Below are 19,717 nucleotides of genomic sequence, written 5' to 3'. Positions count from 1 at the left end.
ACCTAACCAAAATGAGTCATTTCATTCCGGTTAGAAAAGACATCAACACGAGGGATTTTATACAAATATTCTTCCGAGAGGTCTTTCGACTTCACGGCCTCCCAAAGAATATTAGTACCGATCGAGGAACACTATTCACATCGGGACTATGGAAGAAAGTAACCGGAGAAATGGGGATACAAAACAGAATGAGCACAGCGTTCCACCCACAAACAGATGGACAAACAGAATGGGTAAATGCGATACTCGAACAATATTTAAGGGCCTATGTCAACTATCAGCAAGATGATTGGTACAAGCTGTTATCCATGGCCGAATTCGCATACAACAATGGAAAGCAAGAAACAATTGGCACGACACCCTTCTTCGCAAATTACAGACAAGATCCACAAAGTCAGACTACATATCATACGATTAATGATGTGATACCGGATAAAACCGATATGGGGAAACTACACGAAACATTACAATACGAAATGAGTCAAGCACAACAACGACAGAAGGAACAATACGGTAAGCACCGAAGACCAGATCCAAACATACAACCAGGAGATATGGTATGGCTAACACCACGCAATATTCATACAACGCGACCATCAAAGTAATTGGACTACAAGAAAATAGGACCATTCCGGATACTGGAAAAAGTGGGCAGCCGAGCTTATAAACTCGACCTTTCCCCCTCAATGCGAATACACAATACATTCCACATCTCACTCCTCGAACTACATAACGACAATAAGTTTCCTTCACAAACACTTATTCCTCCCCCTTCGATGGAACTCAACAGAGAACCAGAATACGAGCTCAACGAAATAGTCGATTCCCGCTTCTTCCACGATCACCTCCAATACCGAGCCAAGTGGACAGGATATTCTCCTGAACACGATAAAACTTGGTACTTCACACAAAACTTCGAAAACGTACAAGATACCATCTCAACCTTCCACCAGCGATACTCAGGCAAGCCCGGCCCAGGTGACGATCACGTTCAACTAAGACAAAGGAGAGGGAAAGACTCTCGCGCCGTTGCAGCAACACGAGGGCTGGGGTGATAGCCTCGCCAAACCACACCCACCAGCCCCGAATACTCATTCATGGGGCCAACAGACGAAGAACTCAAGGAAAGGGAAAGACAAGCACAGCATAACGCCATGCCATGGACGGTATGCTACGATGACGGTTGCCAAACACACTTTGGCGACAAAGAAGACTCGGGATGGTTCTCGAGGGAATGTCGAAAGCGTAGCCCACGCCCAGACCACGTCCTGAAGCATTGCCAACAATGCTTCAGAAATGGGTGTAGGATGCACAGGGCACAAAAAATATCTGCGGGATTCTACCCGCAGAAGGATAGAAGCCGAAAAGAGTTGGAAGGAGAAGATGCCAGAAAGGCATGGGCCGCAAGGACGCGGTCCAAGGAGGGAGGGGCCCAAAATTCCTCGGCAGACACGGAACCGGATGTCAGGAGCCTACACAGGCAGATCCGGGGACTCCGAGAACAACTGGGCCAAGCCGAGGCCACAATTTCGGCAAACAACAAAACGATCAACGAGCTTAGACAGCTGAACGACAATCAGTGGCACACGATCGAGATGGCGAATCTGACTCTGGAATCGGTAAGGGTCAGATGGAGGATGGCAGACAAAAAGTTCCACAAGCTGAGAAGGACCATGCGCTCGGCAGGACGGGAACTATTGAAACTGGGAGAAAAAGCCTGATGGGACTCAGGCTTAGGAGGAGGGGAGCTAATGTCACGAACGTGGCTTAGCGAGGAAAGGGTTTTCACGTGACACATGGTTATGAGTCACAGGTATGTTATCGTTTCACGCATATGACCTATTCGGGTTATATGATTAGTTATGTGTGGGATTTGTGATGCTTTCGCACATGGCTCAAGTATGAGTTATAGGACATGCGCCTGACGAGTATGCCTTACGAGTGTGCCTTACGGGTAAGCCTTGCGCATGATTTATATTTCACACATGACCTCATTATGATGTTATGGGTTTCGTGCATATGACTCAGTTGAGTCATATGACTTGTTTATTGCGTTATGATTGGTTTATGAGTTTCGCACATGACCTTGCTATGAGGTCATGGGTTTTGAGCATGTGATCACTTTGGTCATATGACTAGTTTGTTATGATTTAGTTTCGCACATGTGACCACTTTAGGTCACATGATTAAAGGCAGGAAGAACACTATATAAGGAGGCCGATGCGGCCGAGGAAGATAGGTTCTTCACGCTTTATTCTAAGTACTTTTCCTACTTATTACTTTAACGAATATAAAATACCTTTACGATCTTTATCCTTATTGCAATGTTATCGTTACACCCAGGAAGGCGCTTTACGAAGAAGAGTTAGAGAAAGCTTACGATAGGCAGTCCCGGTAGAAGACAAGGGTCTTGTACTATCGGTAACGTAGGCAGAGGCCTAGAGCTATCGTAAGACAAAGGAAGAAGACAGGAAGAGAAGTATCGTTCCCCATTGCCAAGCACTAACTATCCAAAGAGGGATTGTTACACCAGCCCAAGTCCCTCTGGTATGGGACCAACCGCACATCCGCCCCCATAAAAGCTCCTTCTGCACAAAACAAAAAATGCACAAAACAGGACCGGCAGGAGCCAACAAGAAAACCCACACCGTATTCTCTTGAGAAAGGAAACACAAAAGAAACCCAACAAAGGAAACCACCTTGATAAACTACGTTTCCCATTTTTCAACTGGTCCAGCCTTAGCTAGCAGCTAGGAATATAGGGGAGAACCATGACGCATTCACTTTGTATGATAAAGGTAACCGACCTGGATGTACCGGCCCCTATTGGAGTGATCGTTTATATCTGGTCGGATGGGGGAATGACTGGAGGCAGTGCAATACCAACCACACGTTGCCGAGTAACCCAGACATTGGTAAAGTAATAAACCTAACCAAGCAAAAGAACCCAGAGGGGCAGAAGAGTAGTCGCAACCTCACACAGCTATAGCCGAGGTGGCTACCATAGAGGGAGGGGGAGAACAGGAACCACAATCTGGCAGAGGGACCCAAAGTCCAACACCAGAGGGGGTGAAAATTTCGTTTAGCCTCACGATGAGGTTTGGTGTCCAGGCTTATGAAGCTTCCAAAGTTCAGCACAGGAGAGAGGATCGTGAGGTGGTAGAGTTTGGTGTTGACAACCACCACCACCTTCCCAAACAGGAAGGTGAAAAGCGGGGTCAGGAAAATAGCGGAAGAGAAGCTTGCCCCTTGCATGGACGCCGTGGGTATATACTTGTACTCAAGTACGAACTTCACCTTTTCTTCCCCTTCCTATCTCTCCGTCCGATGTTTTCTCGTTTGTTGTGTGGCCCGGTGGCCTTGCATGCGTCCCCCCCCTCTCCTTCGTGATTTTGCCGTCTTTTTCTACTTCTTCTGGAGAGCCTTGGATACCGCACCCGTGGCTCGCGGGGGTGAGTTTGTTGATGAACATGTCGGGGGACTGCCTGGGTTTGCGAGTGATTTTTTGTGAGTGTGTCTGTCTAATGGGGAGGTGCGCAGGGCTCAGGGCTCGCGTGGGTGATGGCCATTAGAGCAATGTCACCCATGTCACTCGCCAAAGCACATGTTGTCATGGTTTCTTCACCAAAAGTTGCACTCGCTCGCTCGTTCGCGCTGCAATTTGCCTAATCATTCATAACTACAATACAGGCCCGCAAAAGCCTCGATATAAACATAATTTAATCGACTTGGGGGGAAAAAAAGCTAACTCATATCATACATCCCAGGGCCCTCTAGTGCAAGGCTTTCTTGAACTTGTACCCTATAAGCTCAATGGTAGCCTTGGCACCTGGAGCTTCGGAAAGTACATCAATGCTGGCAAAGCCGTGAATGGTCCCGAGAACTCTAATGATGGCAGCACGAACACCCAACTTCTGCAACCTCCTTCCAAAATCCTCGCCCTGCTGTCTAATCGGATCCACTTCTGCGACGACTATGAGGGTTTCCGGGAACTTAGCGAGATCTTCGTCGCTCGCGCGTCCTGGGCTGGCAACGTCCTCAAGCCTTGACTTCGGATCTGGCGTGAATAGGGAAGCTGCAAAGCGGATCTCGTCCGTGGTAAGGCCGGGGCCATTGGGGAACTCCTTGAACGTTGCGCTCTCGCAGGCGAGGTCGGTAGCTGGGTAGATGAGGACTTGGAATTTCGGAAGGGGGGTTTTGCGTTTAATGCTGAGGAGGCTGACGGACGATGAGAGTTCCCCTGTACACCATTATCCCGTTAGTTCGTGGGCGATTGGGGCGAGGAGCTGAGAAATAGTGAAGCATACCACCAGCACTATCCCCACCAAAGCCCATATTCGTCGGGTCAACGCCGAGCTTTTCGCCATGCTCCAGCAACCATTGCACAGCGGCATAACACTGCTCATTCGGGACCGGATACGCCACCTTGGGAGTGAGCGTGTAATCAACAAAGAATACAGCAGCACCCGACTCACGAATCAGGTTAGTGATGAGCCCCCGGTAACTCTTCGGGCCTCCGAAGACCCAACCGCCGCCTAAAAAGCTCGAGCCCTCCAATTAGCACTCCTTCCTACCAATCCATCATCATTCCACGGGGCCAGTACAAACAGACCATGAAAGTAAGCGATAACGGGCAACAAGTCCTTCCCCTTCTCCCTCTCGCCGGATACCGGTTTGTAGAGGTAAGCAGTGACATTACCAGTCGGGCCAACGGGGAGGGAGAGGATTTTGGTAGTGAACTCAGTTGAAGGGTCTGATACGTTGCTCTGGTACCCATCACGTATCTCGGGAAGTGGAAATGCGAAGAGTGATGGTCTGCTACTGATTGCGTCGGCGTAGGCTTGGGTGATGGGATCCAGCTGGGGAGTGGTCACATTTGTCACTGGACAGGAGGGAGCGGGGGTTTCCGCTAGGACTAGAGGGAGCGAGAATGCGAGAACGGACAAGATGGTGAACCTCATGATTGAGTGGGCTTTTCCTTGGAAATTGACCAATTGAGGGGGGAGGAGGTGAGTGAGCGGTGGGAAGAAAGAAGTGGACGGAGAAGTAAAACGAGATGCAATATATATATATATATATATATATACTAGAATTGAGGGATTTGGGTCCCTGGAGATGGCAATACTGAACGATGAATGCCTGACAATGTACCTATAGGTATTACCTTAGCAGCATGCATGCATATCGCCGTCGTGGTTACAGAACGTTCGGGTGTGATTACAAAATCAAGTACCGGTACAGTATCTCATAACCTGTCCGGTGCTACCACGGCTACCGTCGTCAATGGGTGTTACTATATTATATGAATGCATGTAAAATAGGATGATGCTTTTGACCGCTTCCAGCGCTCATATTGGTAGTCAACATATCCGTAATTCGCCGTGAGGAAATTGCTTAAGGAAGGAAGCGAGAGGTAATCCGCTGAGAACTCCGACATCGTACTCGTAGACAGGGAAAAGGGACAAGCGAGCGAACGAACGAACAAATGGTCCTGACTATTCCCCTCTAGCATCCAACTTTTTTAGCGTCTCCTCGGCAATCTCAATAACCCCATCGGGGATTCCTAGTAGTACGCCAGCCCCCCGTCAGCACTTGGATTTTTGCTCCTGCAGAAAAGGGACGAAAAAAGTATCAAAGGTGGGGCGGCGCAATAGGATAGCCTCAAATCCTTCACTTCAACGATAGATAGATAGATAGAGAGAGAGAGAGGTATACAGAGAGGGCAGAGGGGTGACAGACCAGCAAGTCTAGCGACTTTCAACGCGTGAGAATTTCTATTCACCCCGGGCCGAACTCTATGGTCGAAAGCGAAGCTCTCCCCGTCCTCCATAATATCGGTACAATAACAACCTACACCCTTGAAAGGCTTCGCAAGGTCGGTGAGGTCGTGAAAGTGGGTTGCGAAGAGCACCCTACACTGGTTTTGGCGGTAGAGATGATGTAAGCAAGCGTAAGCTACTGCGAGTCCGTCCTTAGGTGTTGTTCCGCGCCCGACTTCGTCCATTATCACCTTTTTGGGTTTTTTTGTTTAGTTAGCATGAGAGATCGCTCACCCTATGGGGGGGGGGAGGGGGGAAGGAACAAATGATCTTGGTGTGGCGGATCTCAAAATCTCCGCTGTTTCAAGCATTTCAACCATGAACGTGGACTGGTCTTTGAAAAGGTTGTCCGCAGAACCAACCTAGCCACCATCAGCATCGATACGAAAAAAAGGTCACCAGTATACAAAGGAAAGTGCACTCTGCTGAAGATACGATCCACAATCCCGATCTCGGCAACTTCGGCCGGTACAAAACTCCCGACCTGCGCTAGGATACTTATCAAAGCATTCTGACGCAGGAACGTGCTCTTTCCTGCCATATTCGGCCTGTGCCCCCACCATATACCGTGAGCCCTGAATTAACAACCCTGAAACCCAGAACAAGCTTAAAACATACCCGGTGATAACCCAGAGCCTTTCCCGATCACCTACGAAGCAATTGTTAGGCGTGAATGTACGTCCTTGACTCTGGAGCCCAGTCTCAACGGTGGGGTGTCTGCCTCCGACGATTTTATGGGATACGCTGGGCCGGGAAGGGGGGTCAAATCAATTCCACTCTAATATGGTTCTGGCAAGCAAGGAGAGGAGGAGGGGGGGGGGATACCCTAGGTTCAGCAACGGCCTGACATGATTCTGCTCTCTAGCTAACGTAGCAAACGAACAGGCAATGTCAATCCTATCTAACACAGATGCGTTCTTACGAAGTGTTGATAACGACTTTATAATGTCCGCGCGCAAACTCTGCAAGACGACCTGCTCCTCCGTTCGGATCTGGGTTCTTATCCCGTCGATGCGGATCCCCAACTCGGTCCATTCCTGTTGCTCGATTAGTTGCCAAGCTTGATTAGGTAAAGGGAAATGGACAGACGGGAAGCTGCAAGGACATGGTACTCTTGCTAGCACTAACTCTCGTAGCGCCAGTGATACCTTTATGATCGAGGTCTACATCCTTCCCTTTAACATGGCATATATGGCCCACTCTCGGCGTCCATCTTAGCGTCAATGATTGCGCACCTGGTTTTTTCTCAAATCACGTTGCCACACCCCCTTATCAGCAATACTGCCCGCTGCAGCGATAGAAACGATAGGCAAGAGGGACGGATGGACAACCAATCTTCTTAGTCAATTCAGTCTCCAAATCCACCCTCTTCTGGTCAAGGTCGTCCAGCTTATTATGTAATTTCTCTAAGGTTATGGAGGCACTACACGAACACGGGAAAAAATGAATGCCAAGAGAAAGAATAAGCCAAATGCAATTGTATGTTTTGTGATACGAGCATGCTTTTCAGGGGCTGTAGTAACTGATGCCGAACCTTTTATGCATAATCCACGCTTCTGTCTTTTCCATGTCCTTCTCTGAAAGCATTCTTCTGCCCACTTTTGGTCCCACTCTTGCCCTCTTGGATGTGGAGGAAGGTGTGGTGGGAGCAACAACGGCTGCTGCATGGTCGAGGTAATCTTCCCCGGTGATCGCCTCATCCGCTTCGGCTAGTGCTGCTGCGATCTCTTCTTCAGATTCTTCCAGTCGCAATTTTTGAAGGAGGCCTTCCTCGTCGATGGAGTCTAGGATTCGTTTTGCTAATTTAAGTGGGACGCCCACGTCTCCCGTCAGGTTTTCTACGCTTGCGGCGTGAGTCAACTTTTCAGATCTTAATCTCTCCAGGATTTTCTGAGTGATTTGTATCGTGCGGGCAAGCCCCACGAGATCCTTCGCACCCCCGCGAGCCAGAGACATTCTCTGGAGAAGGCGTTGGGAGTCATGGGTGCGTTTTAGTAGACCTTGAATGTCTTGCCTTAGGTGGGTATCGTTTTTAAAGGTTTCTACAAGGTTGAGTCTGTGTTCTATAGCGGTTATGGAGGTAATCGGAGATTCTTATTTTCACCTTTAGTTAGTATCAGGAGCATAAAGTGTACATCCGAAAAACAAAAAGGGGGGGGGCGAATATATAGATACTTATCCAATTAGACAACAATCTAGAACCGGATTGTGTCATTGTTTGCTTTATGATACTCAACAAGGCTCCCTTGCGTAACCCATCTCTCGACGTTTGTATAATCTCTAGTCCTCTCATGGTAGCACTATCAATGATCATAGCATCAGTCATCGTCTTCCGAACCGGCGGTTGTAACCTCATAGCCATTCCCGGCAATCTCGTTTGGGTATAATCAAGCAGTATGTTCCCAGCCTGAACCTCAATGTCCCTCATCTCCATAATAGTAGTCTTACTGATCCTCGTTTCAATCATGTCCTTCCAATCCTTAACCTCCCTCAGCATAACCCGCATATCGACAGAATGTATGGTGATGAAATACTGTTCCCTGCGAAGTGCTTCCTCAAGCCCACTCTCACGGGCACCCGAATACTCAGAACCCAGGAGCACTACTTCCTTGGGCCCAATCCTCGCAACATCAGCACGCACATCCCCCACCGTGGTCTCCTGCGTGAAGAAGTCCCCGGTGGACAAATCCAACCATGCCAACCCAACCTCCCTGTCACTCTCCACCCCGCTCCCCGCCGTAAGGGCCAGCAAGTAATGGCTCTCGCCGAGTTCCATAAAATTCTCGTCGATCAGCGTCCCGGGCGTCACAACCCTCGTGATCCTCCGATCAAACAGCAGACCCCCCTTCTCGGGATTCGGGTACTCCTCACTGACGGCAACAAACTTCCCGTGATCCTGAACGAGCACCTTTAAGAAGCGATCCAGCGCCGAAAACGGAAAGCCGGCCATGGAGACACTGCCAGCGGAGGTCCTCTTCTGCGCCACTTTCAGCCCCAGCAATGGGCCGTACTCCTCCGCCGCTTCGAAGTACATTTCGTAGAAGCCGCCAACGCGAGTTAACAGCACGCAGTGTGGGAATTTACGCATGTTGTTGCGGGCTTGCTGGATTGTCGTCGGGTAGTCCGGCTCACCGGGCGGTGCTGGAGGTTCGAGAGGTGGGAGGGGGGCTAGTAGTCCCTGGGGGATTTCGGAAACCTTCTTCGTGCTCTTTCTTTTGCTTCGTTGAAAAACCTTTGGAAGGCATGTTTGCTTTTGGATTACTGGCCTATGCGGGATCAAGAGGACTCGGAAAGAGTGGTTTCCAGCGAGCACGCTATAGGAACGTGAGGTGGCATACCTCCTTACAACAATTGAGTTTAGGCATCTCATGGTTCGCGATTGTTGGTGGGATTGTTCGTGGTGGGATTTCGAAACAGAGACTGGAGGATCAAGGGCTAGAATTTGGCTGCCTGACTGCATCTTATCTAATCAATCACAATAAAACCGCGATATCACGTGTGAATATGATACAGACAAATGTTTCGGAAGCTAGACTCCGCCAGCCATGCAATTCGAAATTCTAAAAAAATACAACAAGATACCGTACAGATCTTTTCTCACAGACGAGAAAAATGCTTTTGTAACTGTTTATCGGAACAAAGGAAGAAAGAAATTATAGGAATGCTGGTGTATAATAAACCATAATCAAGGGAAGGGATAGAGAGAGCCACTGATGGGCTTCAAGGACTTTCGGCATCTTGTCAAAAACTTCACCTTTTTCTTCCCCCGAAAAACAATCGACAAGAGACGATGATGATAGAGGAGGAGGAGGAGGATAACTAAGAAATACGGCATGGCACAAATGTGGAAAACTACGGGACAGCAAGTATGAAGAAAGTTAGAAAAAAAGTGCGGAGGCAAGAAAAAAAAACAGGGTGAACACTGTATCCATGGAATCAAAAAAAAAATCAAAGTCTGAACCCATCCTCGCCAACCGTTTATTTCCTGTAAAAAGACGAAAGAAACAGAGGAAAAGAATTGAGAAGGAGCCATTGATATGAAAATAGCACACACCCCTAACTATTAACGGATCTTTCCATAATGGATGACAGAAAAAATATCCACCCAGGAAAACCATGTTAAAACGCCATTTCCATACCCTTTGCTTTCTCAGTTTGACAAGAATTGAGCCATACACTGCGCCCCACCCGCCCTACATCGCCGCTCAGAAAAATAAACCCCCATACCCATTTTATCATTTTACCGCGTTAAAAGAAATTCTGATTTCTTCTACTGACTCGCGCACTGCACTCTCTCAGCACCCTGGTGTGGGTCTTCATCGTCTTCCATCGCATTGGCATTAACGCGAGCTTGCTGACTCTGATCGACCTCCTCCAGGACCACATCATCAACCATAGCATCGGCCGGGATCTCAGGAATGTTCCTCGGGGGAAGGATGGATTCGAGCATAACGATCTTCTCCGTGTCATTAAAATGATCGGGCGGGAACTTGACATCGAATTGAATGTACAAATTGCCGTAATCATGATGACGATAAGAGGGCATGCCCTGCCCACGAACAACCTTGATGGCGCCTGTGCAGAATCATAAGTATCGAAAGGTATATATCGAGGGCCAATCAAAATTACTTACCAGGACTAACGACTTCACCGGGGTTGATAGTTACCGTCAACCAACGCTCATCAAGATGTTCAACCGCAATAGTTCCGCCAGCCAGTGCGGTAAGAAGGTCGATCTCAGCTTGGTAATACAGGTCATCTCCTTTCCGCTGGAATCGAGCATGGGGCTTCTGTTCAATAACGAAAATTACGTCTCCAGGGGTGATATCCGGACCCTGATCACCTTCTCCCTTAAAAGTGACCTTCTGCCCATCTTGCATACCCTTGTCGACATGGACATGCAGAACTTTTCGCTCGGTGATAGTCTTCTTCCCGTGACAGGTTTTACACCTATCCTTGTCCTTGATCATCTCTCCCTCACCGTTACAGTCGGAGCAGACAGTCTGGAACCGTTGAATCATAGGACCCATCTGGCGCATCATAGTCTTCATACCCACACCATCGCAACCGGTACACTTTTTGACAGAGCCCTCCTTTCCACCACGACCTGCGCACTTGGAACAAAGAACACTCTTTTGCAGGGCAAGCTTGGAAACCTTGCCCTTGTAAAGGTCTTCGAGTGCGACTTTGTGAACATGAACGATATCCCGACTCTGTAACGCACCTGCCCGTTAGCGTACTTAGGAACTACACAATTGCCGAAAGGATACACACCCGCTTAGGACCCTGTTGCTGCATTCCGCCGCCAAACATGCCGCCCATGCCGCCCATACCTCCACCACCAAAGAACTGGGAAAACAGATCTTCTGCAGACATTCCGGCGCCCATTCCACCTTCTCCAGAAAGGCCTTCCTCACCATACTGGTCATAGACATTTCGCTTCTGGGGATCGGATAAAATTTCGTATCTAATCAGAAATCAGCCAAAAAGTTTCAAGAAAACAATTGGGTAGCAATTGGAAAACTCACGCATGACCAATCTCCTTGAACTTATCTGAAGCGTCGGGGTTATGCGCATTCTTGTCTACGGTCAAAAAGAAATGAAAAGTTTAGATTCCTATTATTTTCACCACAAAATGCATACCCCTATCAATCTTTGGAATAGTCATACCTGGATGATATCTCTGTATATTTTGTCAGCGCTCGCTCAGATAAAAACACCAGCAACAAAGTCAAGCAAAAAAAAAAGAAAGAAAGCATAAAATAGGATAAGTTTCTGGTAAAAAATAAAAAAAAAGTAAAGTAAAAGACAAATGCGTGGAACACCAGTAATAATGTCCAAGTAGGAGCCGGGTCACAACTGCAGCAGGTCGATCGATGAGGAAGAAGGAAAGGGGGGCACAGTAAATAGCAAATGGGAAGGAGAAGGGAAAGAAAAGAAAAAGAAGAAAAAAAAAGCTCGATCATAAAAGCAATATTAGAAACAAGAGGAGTAAAATGTTCAACGTACCATAGCAAGCTTGCGATAAGCTTTCTTGATCTCGGCCTCGGAGGCATCGGGAGCGATCTCGAGGATCTTGTACAGTCGGTGCTTTTCCGCCTTCTGCGACATTTTTGTATTGGCTGAGTTTTTTTAAGAGTGTTCAGAGGAGGTGTGAAGAACAGCGATTAATTTATTAACCGCCGGTATTTGTTGATGGAGGAGACAGAGAGAGGGAATGGGAAAAAAGGTTAAAAACAAAAAGGTGGTTGTGTTATGTTGTTGGTCTGAGGGTAAGACTGGGCTTTTTAGAAACGGCGGGGGAGGGGTAGAAGAAACCACCGATTGCTTCCGAGAGAAACTATAAGGGTAGCGGGAACTCGATCGAAAAAGAGGCCAGACGAGGCTATAGCGGGCTGCCCAGAGGGGGAATATTCGGACGTCTGATAAAAAGGAGAACCGCTGGCTTCGTCTCAGTCGAATTTTCTCGTAGTGTGGAGAGAGTGGAAGGAAAGGGGGGACAGCAAGAAGTTTCTTTCAATCCTTCGCCCTCGCCTTCGTTCTTTTAAAATGTGCGTTTTTCGGTCTCGAAGAGGGAAAAGTACCCACAGGAAGGAACCAGATGTTAGTGGAAGGGAGGGAAAGAAAAAGGGACAAGATCAGGGAAAAGAGAGAAAGGAAAAAAACTGAATAGAAGGACTCCTGAGGCCTTTGGGGGAAAGGGTTTGGTGGAGCAAGAGCCGGGACGATCCCAGAGTAGTCTAGCTTCCCTCCCAAGACGTTCCATCGGCTTCCAAAGACCACCGCCCATTTCGGTGCTCTTCCATCAGCCTCATCTTCAAGTAAAAATAGTCCCTCCTTGAATCTTCCAATCCATTCGATCTGATAAAAAGACCCGTATGGTAAGCTAAGCCAAGACACACATCTCCTCGAGTAAACCATTATTGAAAAAAGAAAAAATTACAAGATCCTGATACAAGTAACCCAAACCTCGATTTGAATTTTTTTCTTCCCTCTTTACAACGCATCCAATTCCGAGTTAAACTCGCACACATACCGTACATATATGATACATACATACATAAGCTAAGTTAAGAGGCGGTGATTTTCGCAACCATACGAAGTAATCGGGACAGTATCATAGGATTTCAAAGCCTCCCCCCCTCTGCTCCTAGGCATCCACTCATTGAAAGCGCTTAAGCACGGCTTCCGTACCGTACCCAACGAACCTAACATGAGGTATGCTGTTGGCGGTCCCTCTGAGGAATGCCTCTTTTTCTCTCACACTCTCTTTTCCCTTCGCCCCTCTCCATCACCACCCCGGCCGTAGCGGTGGTGGTGGCGATACCAGTTATCCGAGACTCGTCAAAGGAAAGCGCGGTACAGGCTTCGGTATGTACCGAGAGTTATGCCCTAAAAGAGAGGGATGGAGGGAGAAAATAATATAATAAAATAATATTTGAATAGATATCATACCGGCCCGCGGCTGATCAATAAATTAGCGTTAGGTTCCAGCTTAGAAATGCTTTTAAAGTTGTGATTATTCGTTCGAGCGATCGTGCTGGGTGCCCAAATCCAGGGTAAGCCTCCAAGACTATCGTGCTTTAGGAAGGTTATATTTGAGCCGCTATGAAAATCTCAAACTTGATCACCTCACCCCTCCATCGATTTCACGGTGCTCGAGTAATTTACTGTATTTTCACTATCAGGGCATTATCGGGGAAAGGGAACGGCTCCAAACCCCTGCCAAAATCCTTCGAAGCCACAGAAATATGAACCCCCTTTTGCGTGGTGGCCTGCGGATACGTACTTGTACCAGCCTGCGCACTCAAAAGCCGCGAAATTCGGCACCAGACGAAGTGACACATGACACGAGTACAATATGATGAACCATCCCCGCACCCCCGATAAGCAAGATACCTTAGCCTAACAGAACTGAGCGAAACATCCCGGATGACTCAGACGTTACTAATGGGTGGGCATCACTCGATAATAACCGGCAGCTACCGTATCGTATTACACATGGATCACCATGGCTGAGCCGGTATCAAGAAGCACAAGCACAAGCACAACACCATCCCCGGACCTGCCGGTAGTCTACTGGGCACAGTACGTATGATACTCGGGAACCTTAGTCTGCCGGTAGGCATTCCAAGGGGCCCAAAGGTACCGACCATACTGTGCACTGAGCAGCCCGTTACCATCGGAACTCCACAAGAGCATACCCCACAGCCCCCAAACCGAAACAGCACACAATCCTCGACTCACTCAACCATCCGCCCCAGTAGCGAACCGGTGGCCAGAATCACCGTCAGCAGTGTGATGTACGTACTGCGATGGACACCGCAACTGTGTCATGCCCACAGTCACCCACACACTCACGGGTATGGTGAGTGACTCCCCTTGTCTGCCGCGCGGCATCAGTGAAAGTCTAACTATTACTCTAACAAACGCATACAATAGAGTACTGTACTGGTAGTATTTATACTCTAATCACTGACTGACTACACTTCCGTCTACTGCTCACGATCCACTGTAAAGGCCCAAGCTCAAGCACGCTGCTACCATACCCGTATCAACCCCCAACTCGAGAGAGTCGATGAGTACCGGTACCAAAGCTCAAGCACATCCCCCCCGCCCCCCTCCTCCTTCCTCTCCAACCGTAGCCCGCAGTCCGTAGTGTAACCACCGTGTCCAATACTATAACGTTATAAACTCCTATTGCTCCAGCCTTGTGACGCAACAAATCAAAACCCACCACTCGTCCAGATTCAATCCAGGTTCGAACCGGAATCACCAGGTATAGGAACACTCACTCGAGAGGAATGAGAAGAGAAATAAGAATGGTCGATAAGTTAACCGCCCCATGGAATTATTAACATATGCGCATGCATGCACGCAAGCTTCCTACACTCGAGCGTTATCCACCCACAGTGGACTAACCTAATCAACAGCAATAACAACAACAAAAAGAACTTTTTTTCAAACCAACAAATCCGCCCCTCGCCCCTACCACTCACCGCCCTCTTCCAGGTCTAATGACGATACTAAACTAAGCTAAACTATGCTACCTACATGACCAGACCAGACAAAAAAGACTCGTAATCAGCGTAGATGTCGTGAAAAAGAAAATTTTGAAAGAAAGAAAGGAGGAAAATCGTGGATCTCGTAAAGGTCGTAAATGGCATTGACATCGTTAAGGCCCCACCGTGTATGATGCAAATGAAAAAGGAGTTGAGAGCGAAATTGTGAAAATAAAAGTAAAAATAAGAATAATAAAAAAATCAAAGCTCCAGATGAATAAGGGAATAAAAAGAATCCAAAGGAAAAAGTATTCATCGGTATCAAATCCAATCACCGCCCTTCCCACCACCAACAACTCTGATTGTCCTTTTCAATTCTTCCCTCCGCCTATCCTCTTTGCGCCTTTTGGCATCGCGAACAACATACTTTTCGAAAACACCTTTGAAGCTGGCCTTAGCTCTGCGCTCATCGTCCGAGAGTTCCTCGTCGGAGGATGCGCCTCGGATGGTTGCCGCTCGCCCAGTGGCAACGGTCCTAATAGACGCCGCTTTTCCATGCCTGATGGAGCTACCGGAGCCGATTCGTCCCATCTTGAACCCAGTTAATCCGCTACCGGAAGAGGCGGTGGAGTTGCGGTTGTTTGGTGGAGGACCAGTTATGGCGGTAACCATTGTCTCAGCGATGCTGTCGGTATCTGTTGCTGTCGAGTTCCTGGGTGATGGACTACTGCCGTGGATGCTCATAGTTTCCTCCTCTACCAGGGATGATTCCACATTCGTCTTGAGACGACGACTGATTATCCCGCCTTTAGCGGCTGCGACGGCCTTCTTTAAGTCGACCCCCACGTGGGGAAGATGAAGGCGGTTCATGACAGAGCTGCGCCAGCTCTCTTTGGCATCGTCGTCGACGGAATAGTCTGACCAGCGGGAGCCTGGACGGAAGGATGCTGGGGAAGGAACTACTAATTCTGTTGTGGGGATTGAAGGTGTGCTATTATACCTATCACGGAAGCTTTTTGCAATAGGAGAAGCGGGATCCATCATGTCCACCAACTCATCAAGACCGGTCTTGCTTTGAGTGACAGTTGCTAATTTGTGCTCGTCTTCGTCGAATTGCTGCCAGCCAGGATGAACTGAGTACTCCTCGTAGGCTGGAGAAATCTGATAATCAGAATTGTTGAGCTCCTCGAGGTCCTTCCCAAGAACGTCGGCCATAATATAGTCGTTCGGGATGATGTTGAAAATTTCTGTTTCGTCAACCGGCAACTCAGAGAACATAACCGGGAAGTCTTCGGACATGTCGAACGAGGCCGTTGACATGGATGTTACTATTGGAGCGGAGGGTGAACGTTGAGGGAGCTCTATATCCTGATGACCACCAAAAGCAAAGGGCGATTTCTTCGGAGAACTGGCTGGACTGGTGACATCGACAACGGATTGGCTGTACATTGGTTGTGATAGAATCCTGGCCCTTGCTTTGTCTTCACCTTTCACCTCCACAACCTGTTCAACGACCTCCTCGACTGGCACTTCAACCGGCTCTGCCGGCAGCTCAATCACCACGCCCGCTTCATCTTCATCTTCTTCATCTTCCTCAATGATATTCTCGTGAATCGAAGGTACTGATGTGTTGTCACTACTATTTGAATCCAAGTTCAATAGCGGGACTCCACACGTGCAATTCAGCTCGGATGTGGTATCAGATATCGAGTCGAGAGTACCGGTTTCCTCCATATTCTTACACGAAAGAATAGCCGGAGCAGAAGACTTTCTAACAACCTGCAATGCGAGCCATGGCTTGAGCTCCAACTGCTGTGGGGGCTTCTCAGGCTCATCATCGGAGACGTCCCAATCTCCCAAGATTGGCTCAGCAGGCTTCTTAGGCATTTGTTGGGAAAGATGCCCACGTCTGCGTAGAGGATATTTCATGCCGATTCCCAGAACACTACTAGGTTTAGGAGAAGTCACACGTTCATCAATGACGATTTTATATGGCTCGGGCGCCGTCGAAGGGCGCGAAGGTGTAAGTTGGAAAGGCATAGTTTGAAACTCTGCCATATTATTGTCTGCTGGTGTTACCGCAGGTGTAACCACAGCAAGAACGTTCGCGGGAAAAGCATCGAGACCAGACTGAGTCACCGATAATCACGAATTAGCATTCAACGATCTAATCGAGCCATTCGATAAAAACCAATGGAAGAATGAAAAACGAAACAAAAAAAAATGATAAAAATAAAAAAAAATTCAATGTAAAAGAACTCGATGTACTTACCAGAGGAGTAGTCGGAGTTGTAGGCGCCTGATGAGCATATTTGCTGAGACGGGCTTTATTTGTGTAGTTAATACCAGGGCTCCCACGCATATTTGCACTCGAACCCTTTCTCTTGATTTTCCTTCCATGATACACCTCGTTTGTTGGAGTAATAGGCGGGCTGATCTCGCGTGCGCTGAGAGAACTCGACGAACTCGAAGGCGAATAGCCTCTGAATATACCAGCGGCATCGTTTGGTGTTTCAGGTGTGCTGGGATCGTCCAAATCGTCTACTTCGTCGTCCTCCGGGTGATAGACGGTGTCGGGGAGAGTGGAAAATATGGATAGACGTGGCTCCGGGAGGGGCTTTTTGAATTCGAGAGGGGAAGGGCGCTTGTACTTCGCACGCAGTGACGAAGCCATTGTAAGAAGATTCGACTTTGACAGAATCTGCCCGTCGCAATAAACTAGGTGGTTCCCCTTCGATTTTTATGTGCTCCCAGGGAGGAGTTGGTAAGATGCAGTTCGAGATGAGAACAAGAGACTTTCTTGAAGTTGCAGAATGAAATACTCAACGGGGAAAGCGGGATATCAAAGAAAGGAACTCGTGGGAGGAAAGAGGGCGAAGAGACCAAGGGAATTAACGAACGAATGGAGAGAAGAGGAGAAGCGAGAGGGGTGACGGGCAGAAATAATTAAAAAGCATGATGACAGCAGGTCGGCCTTTGAAGGAGGGGGGGTGAAAGTACAGATTCATTGAACAAAGGGAGAGAAGGAACAATCACGGCCAACTGTATGGGTGAAACCTGAGCCTATAAGGCGTCAGCCGCACATGGAACAAGAGGACAGAGAGTGTGATCTCTCAATTGTAGTTGGACCGACCGAGCCCAAATGGATCATCGGTGGGTAATGTGGGTGGGGAAGGGATGGGTGTGGACAGAGCCTGTGCTATTGTGTACGTGGGCGAGCGTTATTGTTCTGGAGTGGGTAGTTAGCGGACGGCCATTCAATTGGGCGCAGGATGGATTGGCGAGGGACAATAAGACAAAAAGGATTTTTCGGGTCAGAGGAGGTGGACATCAATGGGGGGGGAGAGTTTTTTTTTCTTGCCTTCCTGCTTCAATAGCAGACGAATCGGGGATGGGCTACTATGGGGGAGGTTGACCTGCCTTTTTTTTTTGCCACTTGCCCATTGAGACTTGGGGGTGGGGAATGAGTGTTAGTGGGCAGGGGAAAGAATGAGAGAAGAAAAGAGACGAGAGGGTATGGAAAGTAGGGATAGGGACGGTACTTGGGAGTGTGTAAATCACATCACGTATTCATTGAGAAGGTCAAAGGCAAAAAAAGTGCGCAGATGGATGCGTGAGAGAAGTACAAGTACATCCAGATACCGGTATCACAGTTCATTCACTCACCCACTCACTCCCTCTCGAATGAGGGGGGAGAAATGAGAGAGTGGGGAGTTTCTGTTAGAATAAGAGTGGAGAAAAACGAGAGGAGGGGCTTTTTTTTTTTTCATGCGGAAATCATATTATTATTTCTATTATTATTATTATTACAGTATCATTATTATTATTTTAATATCAAAGAGGGGGCCATAAATCTGCAATTCTTGGCAAATATAGATAGCCTCCGATCGTTTTTCCGATTCCTTTCAGAAGGGAGGCAGAACTCTCCCACCGTCTCTTGATGTAGGCTGCACGAGTACAGTACCGGTACTATGCGAGCAAGTTATAATAGGCCTCATGAGTTGCCGGGCCTTCTGTCTCTCAGGGTCAAGCATTTGTGAGTGGCCCAGCGAGATGTGAGCCCTCTGGACCTGAACACTAGCCTACTGTACCTCCCGCCCTCGCTTCTCTCGCTTCCCGAAGCATAAAATGTATGAGCAACGTACAGCAAAGAGCACGATACCACACAACGCAAACCTTACCTCCCCCACAACCCACGACTAAAGCCAGACATGCCTTCAACACCCCCTCTCTCGCGGGCGAAGGTGAAGAAAGAAAATAAAAATAAAAAAATAAAGTGCAAACATAAGGATTATCATGGGGGGAAAAACAAAATACAAAACCTCAGTTCTCTACTGTTATTCTGAATGTTGCTCTTGATGCAATATTTCACTGCACGCCCTGCAGAAAGTTGCACACTCCTCGTCCTCCCCTTCCCTCTCCCACGCTCCACCTCCCACTCCCTTTCTCAGGGGGATACACCGTCGCAGTAAACATTGTTACAGAGAGCAGTTACAACCTGCCTGCCTGTTGCACTCTAACACTTATTTGCTACACTTTTTTTCTGCCTGTACAAATGTTTTTGGCCGTCACATCGAATGGCTTCAATTCTCTGCACCCATTATGCTTGACCCTCGAATCACCCGTTATCCGTCGCTCGCACATGCCTTTGGATAACGATGCTTTCTTCACCACCCCTCCCCCCCCAAAAAAAAAAAAAAACCAACACCCACACGTAGATTATTCTAGGAAATATAATCAAGCAATTGAACCAATCCTCCTCCCTCTCTCCAAACCCACCCCACTCATCCATCCCCTTCCTATCACCCTTCCTATCACTCGGTTTTTTTTTTTGGTTGTCCTTCCCACTTTTGAGCTTCTCTTTGTATGCCACGCTCGTATCGCCTGCCAGAACTT

General features: G+C 48.1%; 5 protein-coding genes; all 5 read right to left on the bottom strand.

The window, feature by feature from the left end:
* Nucleotides 1-3,773: 3,773 nt before the first annotated feature.
* GSTUM_00003552001 (uncharacterized protein) lies at nt 3,774-4,961 on the bottom strand (the record flags this gene model as incomplete). The annotated part of the gene is made up of 3 exons (XM_002837142.1): nt 3,774-4,240; nt 4,308-4,535; nt 4,613-4,961. 3 exons carry the CDS (start codon nt 4,959-4,961, stop codon nt 3,774-3,776), a joined length of 1,044 nt encoding a protein of 347 aa, XP_002837188.1.
* A 534-nt stretch (nt 4,962-5,495) lies between these two features.
* GSTUM_00003551001 (uncharacterized protein) lies at nt 5,496-8,907 on the bottom strand (the record flags this gene model as incomplete). The annotated part of the gene is made up of 10 exons (XM_002837141.1): nt 5,496-5,563; nt 5,740-6,010; nt 6,083-6,181; nt 6,241-6,367; nt 6,438-6,563; nt 6,645-6,856; nt 6,909-7,054; nt 7,148-7,242; nt 7,354-7,912; nt 7,995-8,907. 10 exons carry the CDS (start codon nt 8,905-8,907, stop codon nt 5,496-5,498), a joined length of 2,616 nt encoding a protein of 871 aa, XP_002837187.1.
* Nucleotides 8,908-9,337: 430 nt separating this feature from the next.
* On the bottom strand, nt 9,338-9,955 carry GSTUM_00003550001 (uncharacterized protein). XM_002837140.2 has 1 exon: nt 9,338-9,955. Exon 1 carries the CDS (start codon nt 9,850-9,852, stop codon nt 9,505-9,507), a length of 348 nt encoding a protein of 115 aa, XP_002837186.1. The 5' UTR covers nt 9,853-9,955; the 3' UTR covers nt 9,338-9,504.
* Nucleotides 9,956-9,959: 4 nt separating this feature from the next.
* Nucleotides 9,960-12,468, bottom strand: GSTUM_00003549001 (uncharacterized protein). XM_002837139.2 has 6 exons: nt 11,829-12,468; nt 11,490-11,502; nt 11,348-11,402; nt 11,094-11,286; nt 10,453-11,032; nt 9,960-10,394 (listed from the first exon to the last, which is right to left on the bottom strand). Exons 1-6 carry the CDS (start codon nt 11,928-11,930, stop codon nt 10,090-10,092), a joined length of 1,248 nt encoding a protein of 415 aa, XP_002837185.1. The 5' UTR covers nt 11,931-12,468; the 3' UTR covers nt 9,960-10,089.
* A 2,158-nt stretch (nt 12,469-14,626) lies between these two features.
* On the bottom strand, nt 14,627-17,710 carry GSTUM_00003548001 (uncharacterized protein). XM_002837138.2 has 2 exons: nt 17,094-17,710; nt 14,627-16,951 (listed from the first exon to the last, which is right to left on the bottom strand). The coding sequence occupies exons 1-2, from the start codon at nt 17,493-17,495 to the stop codon at nt 15,143-15,145; spliced, it is 2,211 nt and encodes a 736-aa protein (XP_002837184.1). The 5' UTR covers nt 17,496-17,710; the 3' UTR covers nt 14,627-15,142.
* Between the last annotated feature and the right edge of the window lie 2,007 nt (nt 17,711-19,717).

The sequence above is a fragment of the Tuber melanosporum genome (assembly GCF_000151645.1).
Source record: "Tuber melanosporum whole genome shotgun sequence assembly, scaffold_176, strain Mel28".
In the NCBI taxonomy this organism is placed as follows: Eukaryota; Fungi; Ascomycota; class Pezizomycetes; order Pezizales; family Tuberaceae; genus Tuber; species Tuber melanosporum.
Note: the sequence above shows the minus strand (reverse complement) of the source record. Positions and strands in the feature narration are given on the sequence as shown.

Excerpts from the sequence above, each read along its gene's own strand:
- GSTUM_00003550001 (XM_002837140.2), bottom strand. The coding sequence starts at position 9,852 with ATGGCTCCTTCTCAATTCTTTTCCTCTGTTTCTTTCGTCTTTTTACAG.
- GSTUM_00003549001 (XM_002837139.2), bottom strand. The coding sequence starts at position 11,930 with ATGTCGCAGAAGGCGGAAAAGCACCGACTGTACAAGATCCTCGAGATC. Across the intron at positions 11,287-11,347 it reads TTCAAGGAGATTGGTCATGC|ATACGAAATTTTATCCGATC; the intron begins GTGAGTTTTCCA and ends ATTTCTGATTAG. Across the intron at positions 10,395-10,452 it reads CGGTGAAGTCGTTAGTCCTG|GCGCCATCAAGGTTGTTCGT; the intron begins GTAAGTAATTTT and ends GATTCTGCACAG.
- GSTUM_00003548001 (XM_002837138.2), bottom strand. The coding sequence starts at position 17,495 with ATGGCTTCGTCACTGCGTGCGAAGTACAAGCGCCCTTCCCCTCTCGAA. Across the intron at positions 16,952-17,093 it reads CAACTCCGACTACTCCTCTG|TCTGGTCTCGATGCTTTTCC; the intron begins GTAAGTACATCG and ends TCGGTGACTCAG.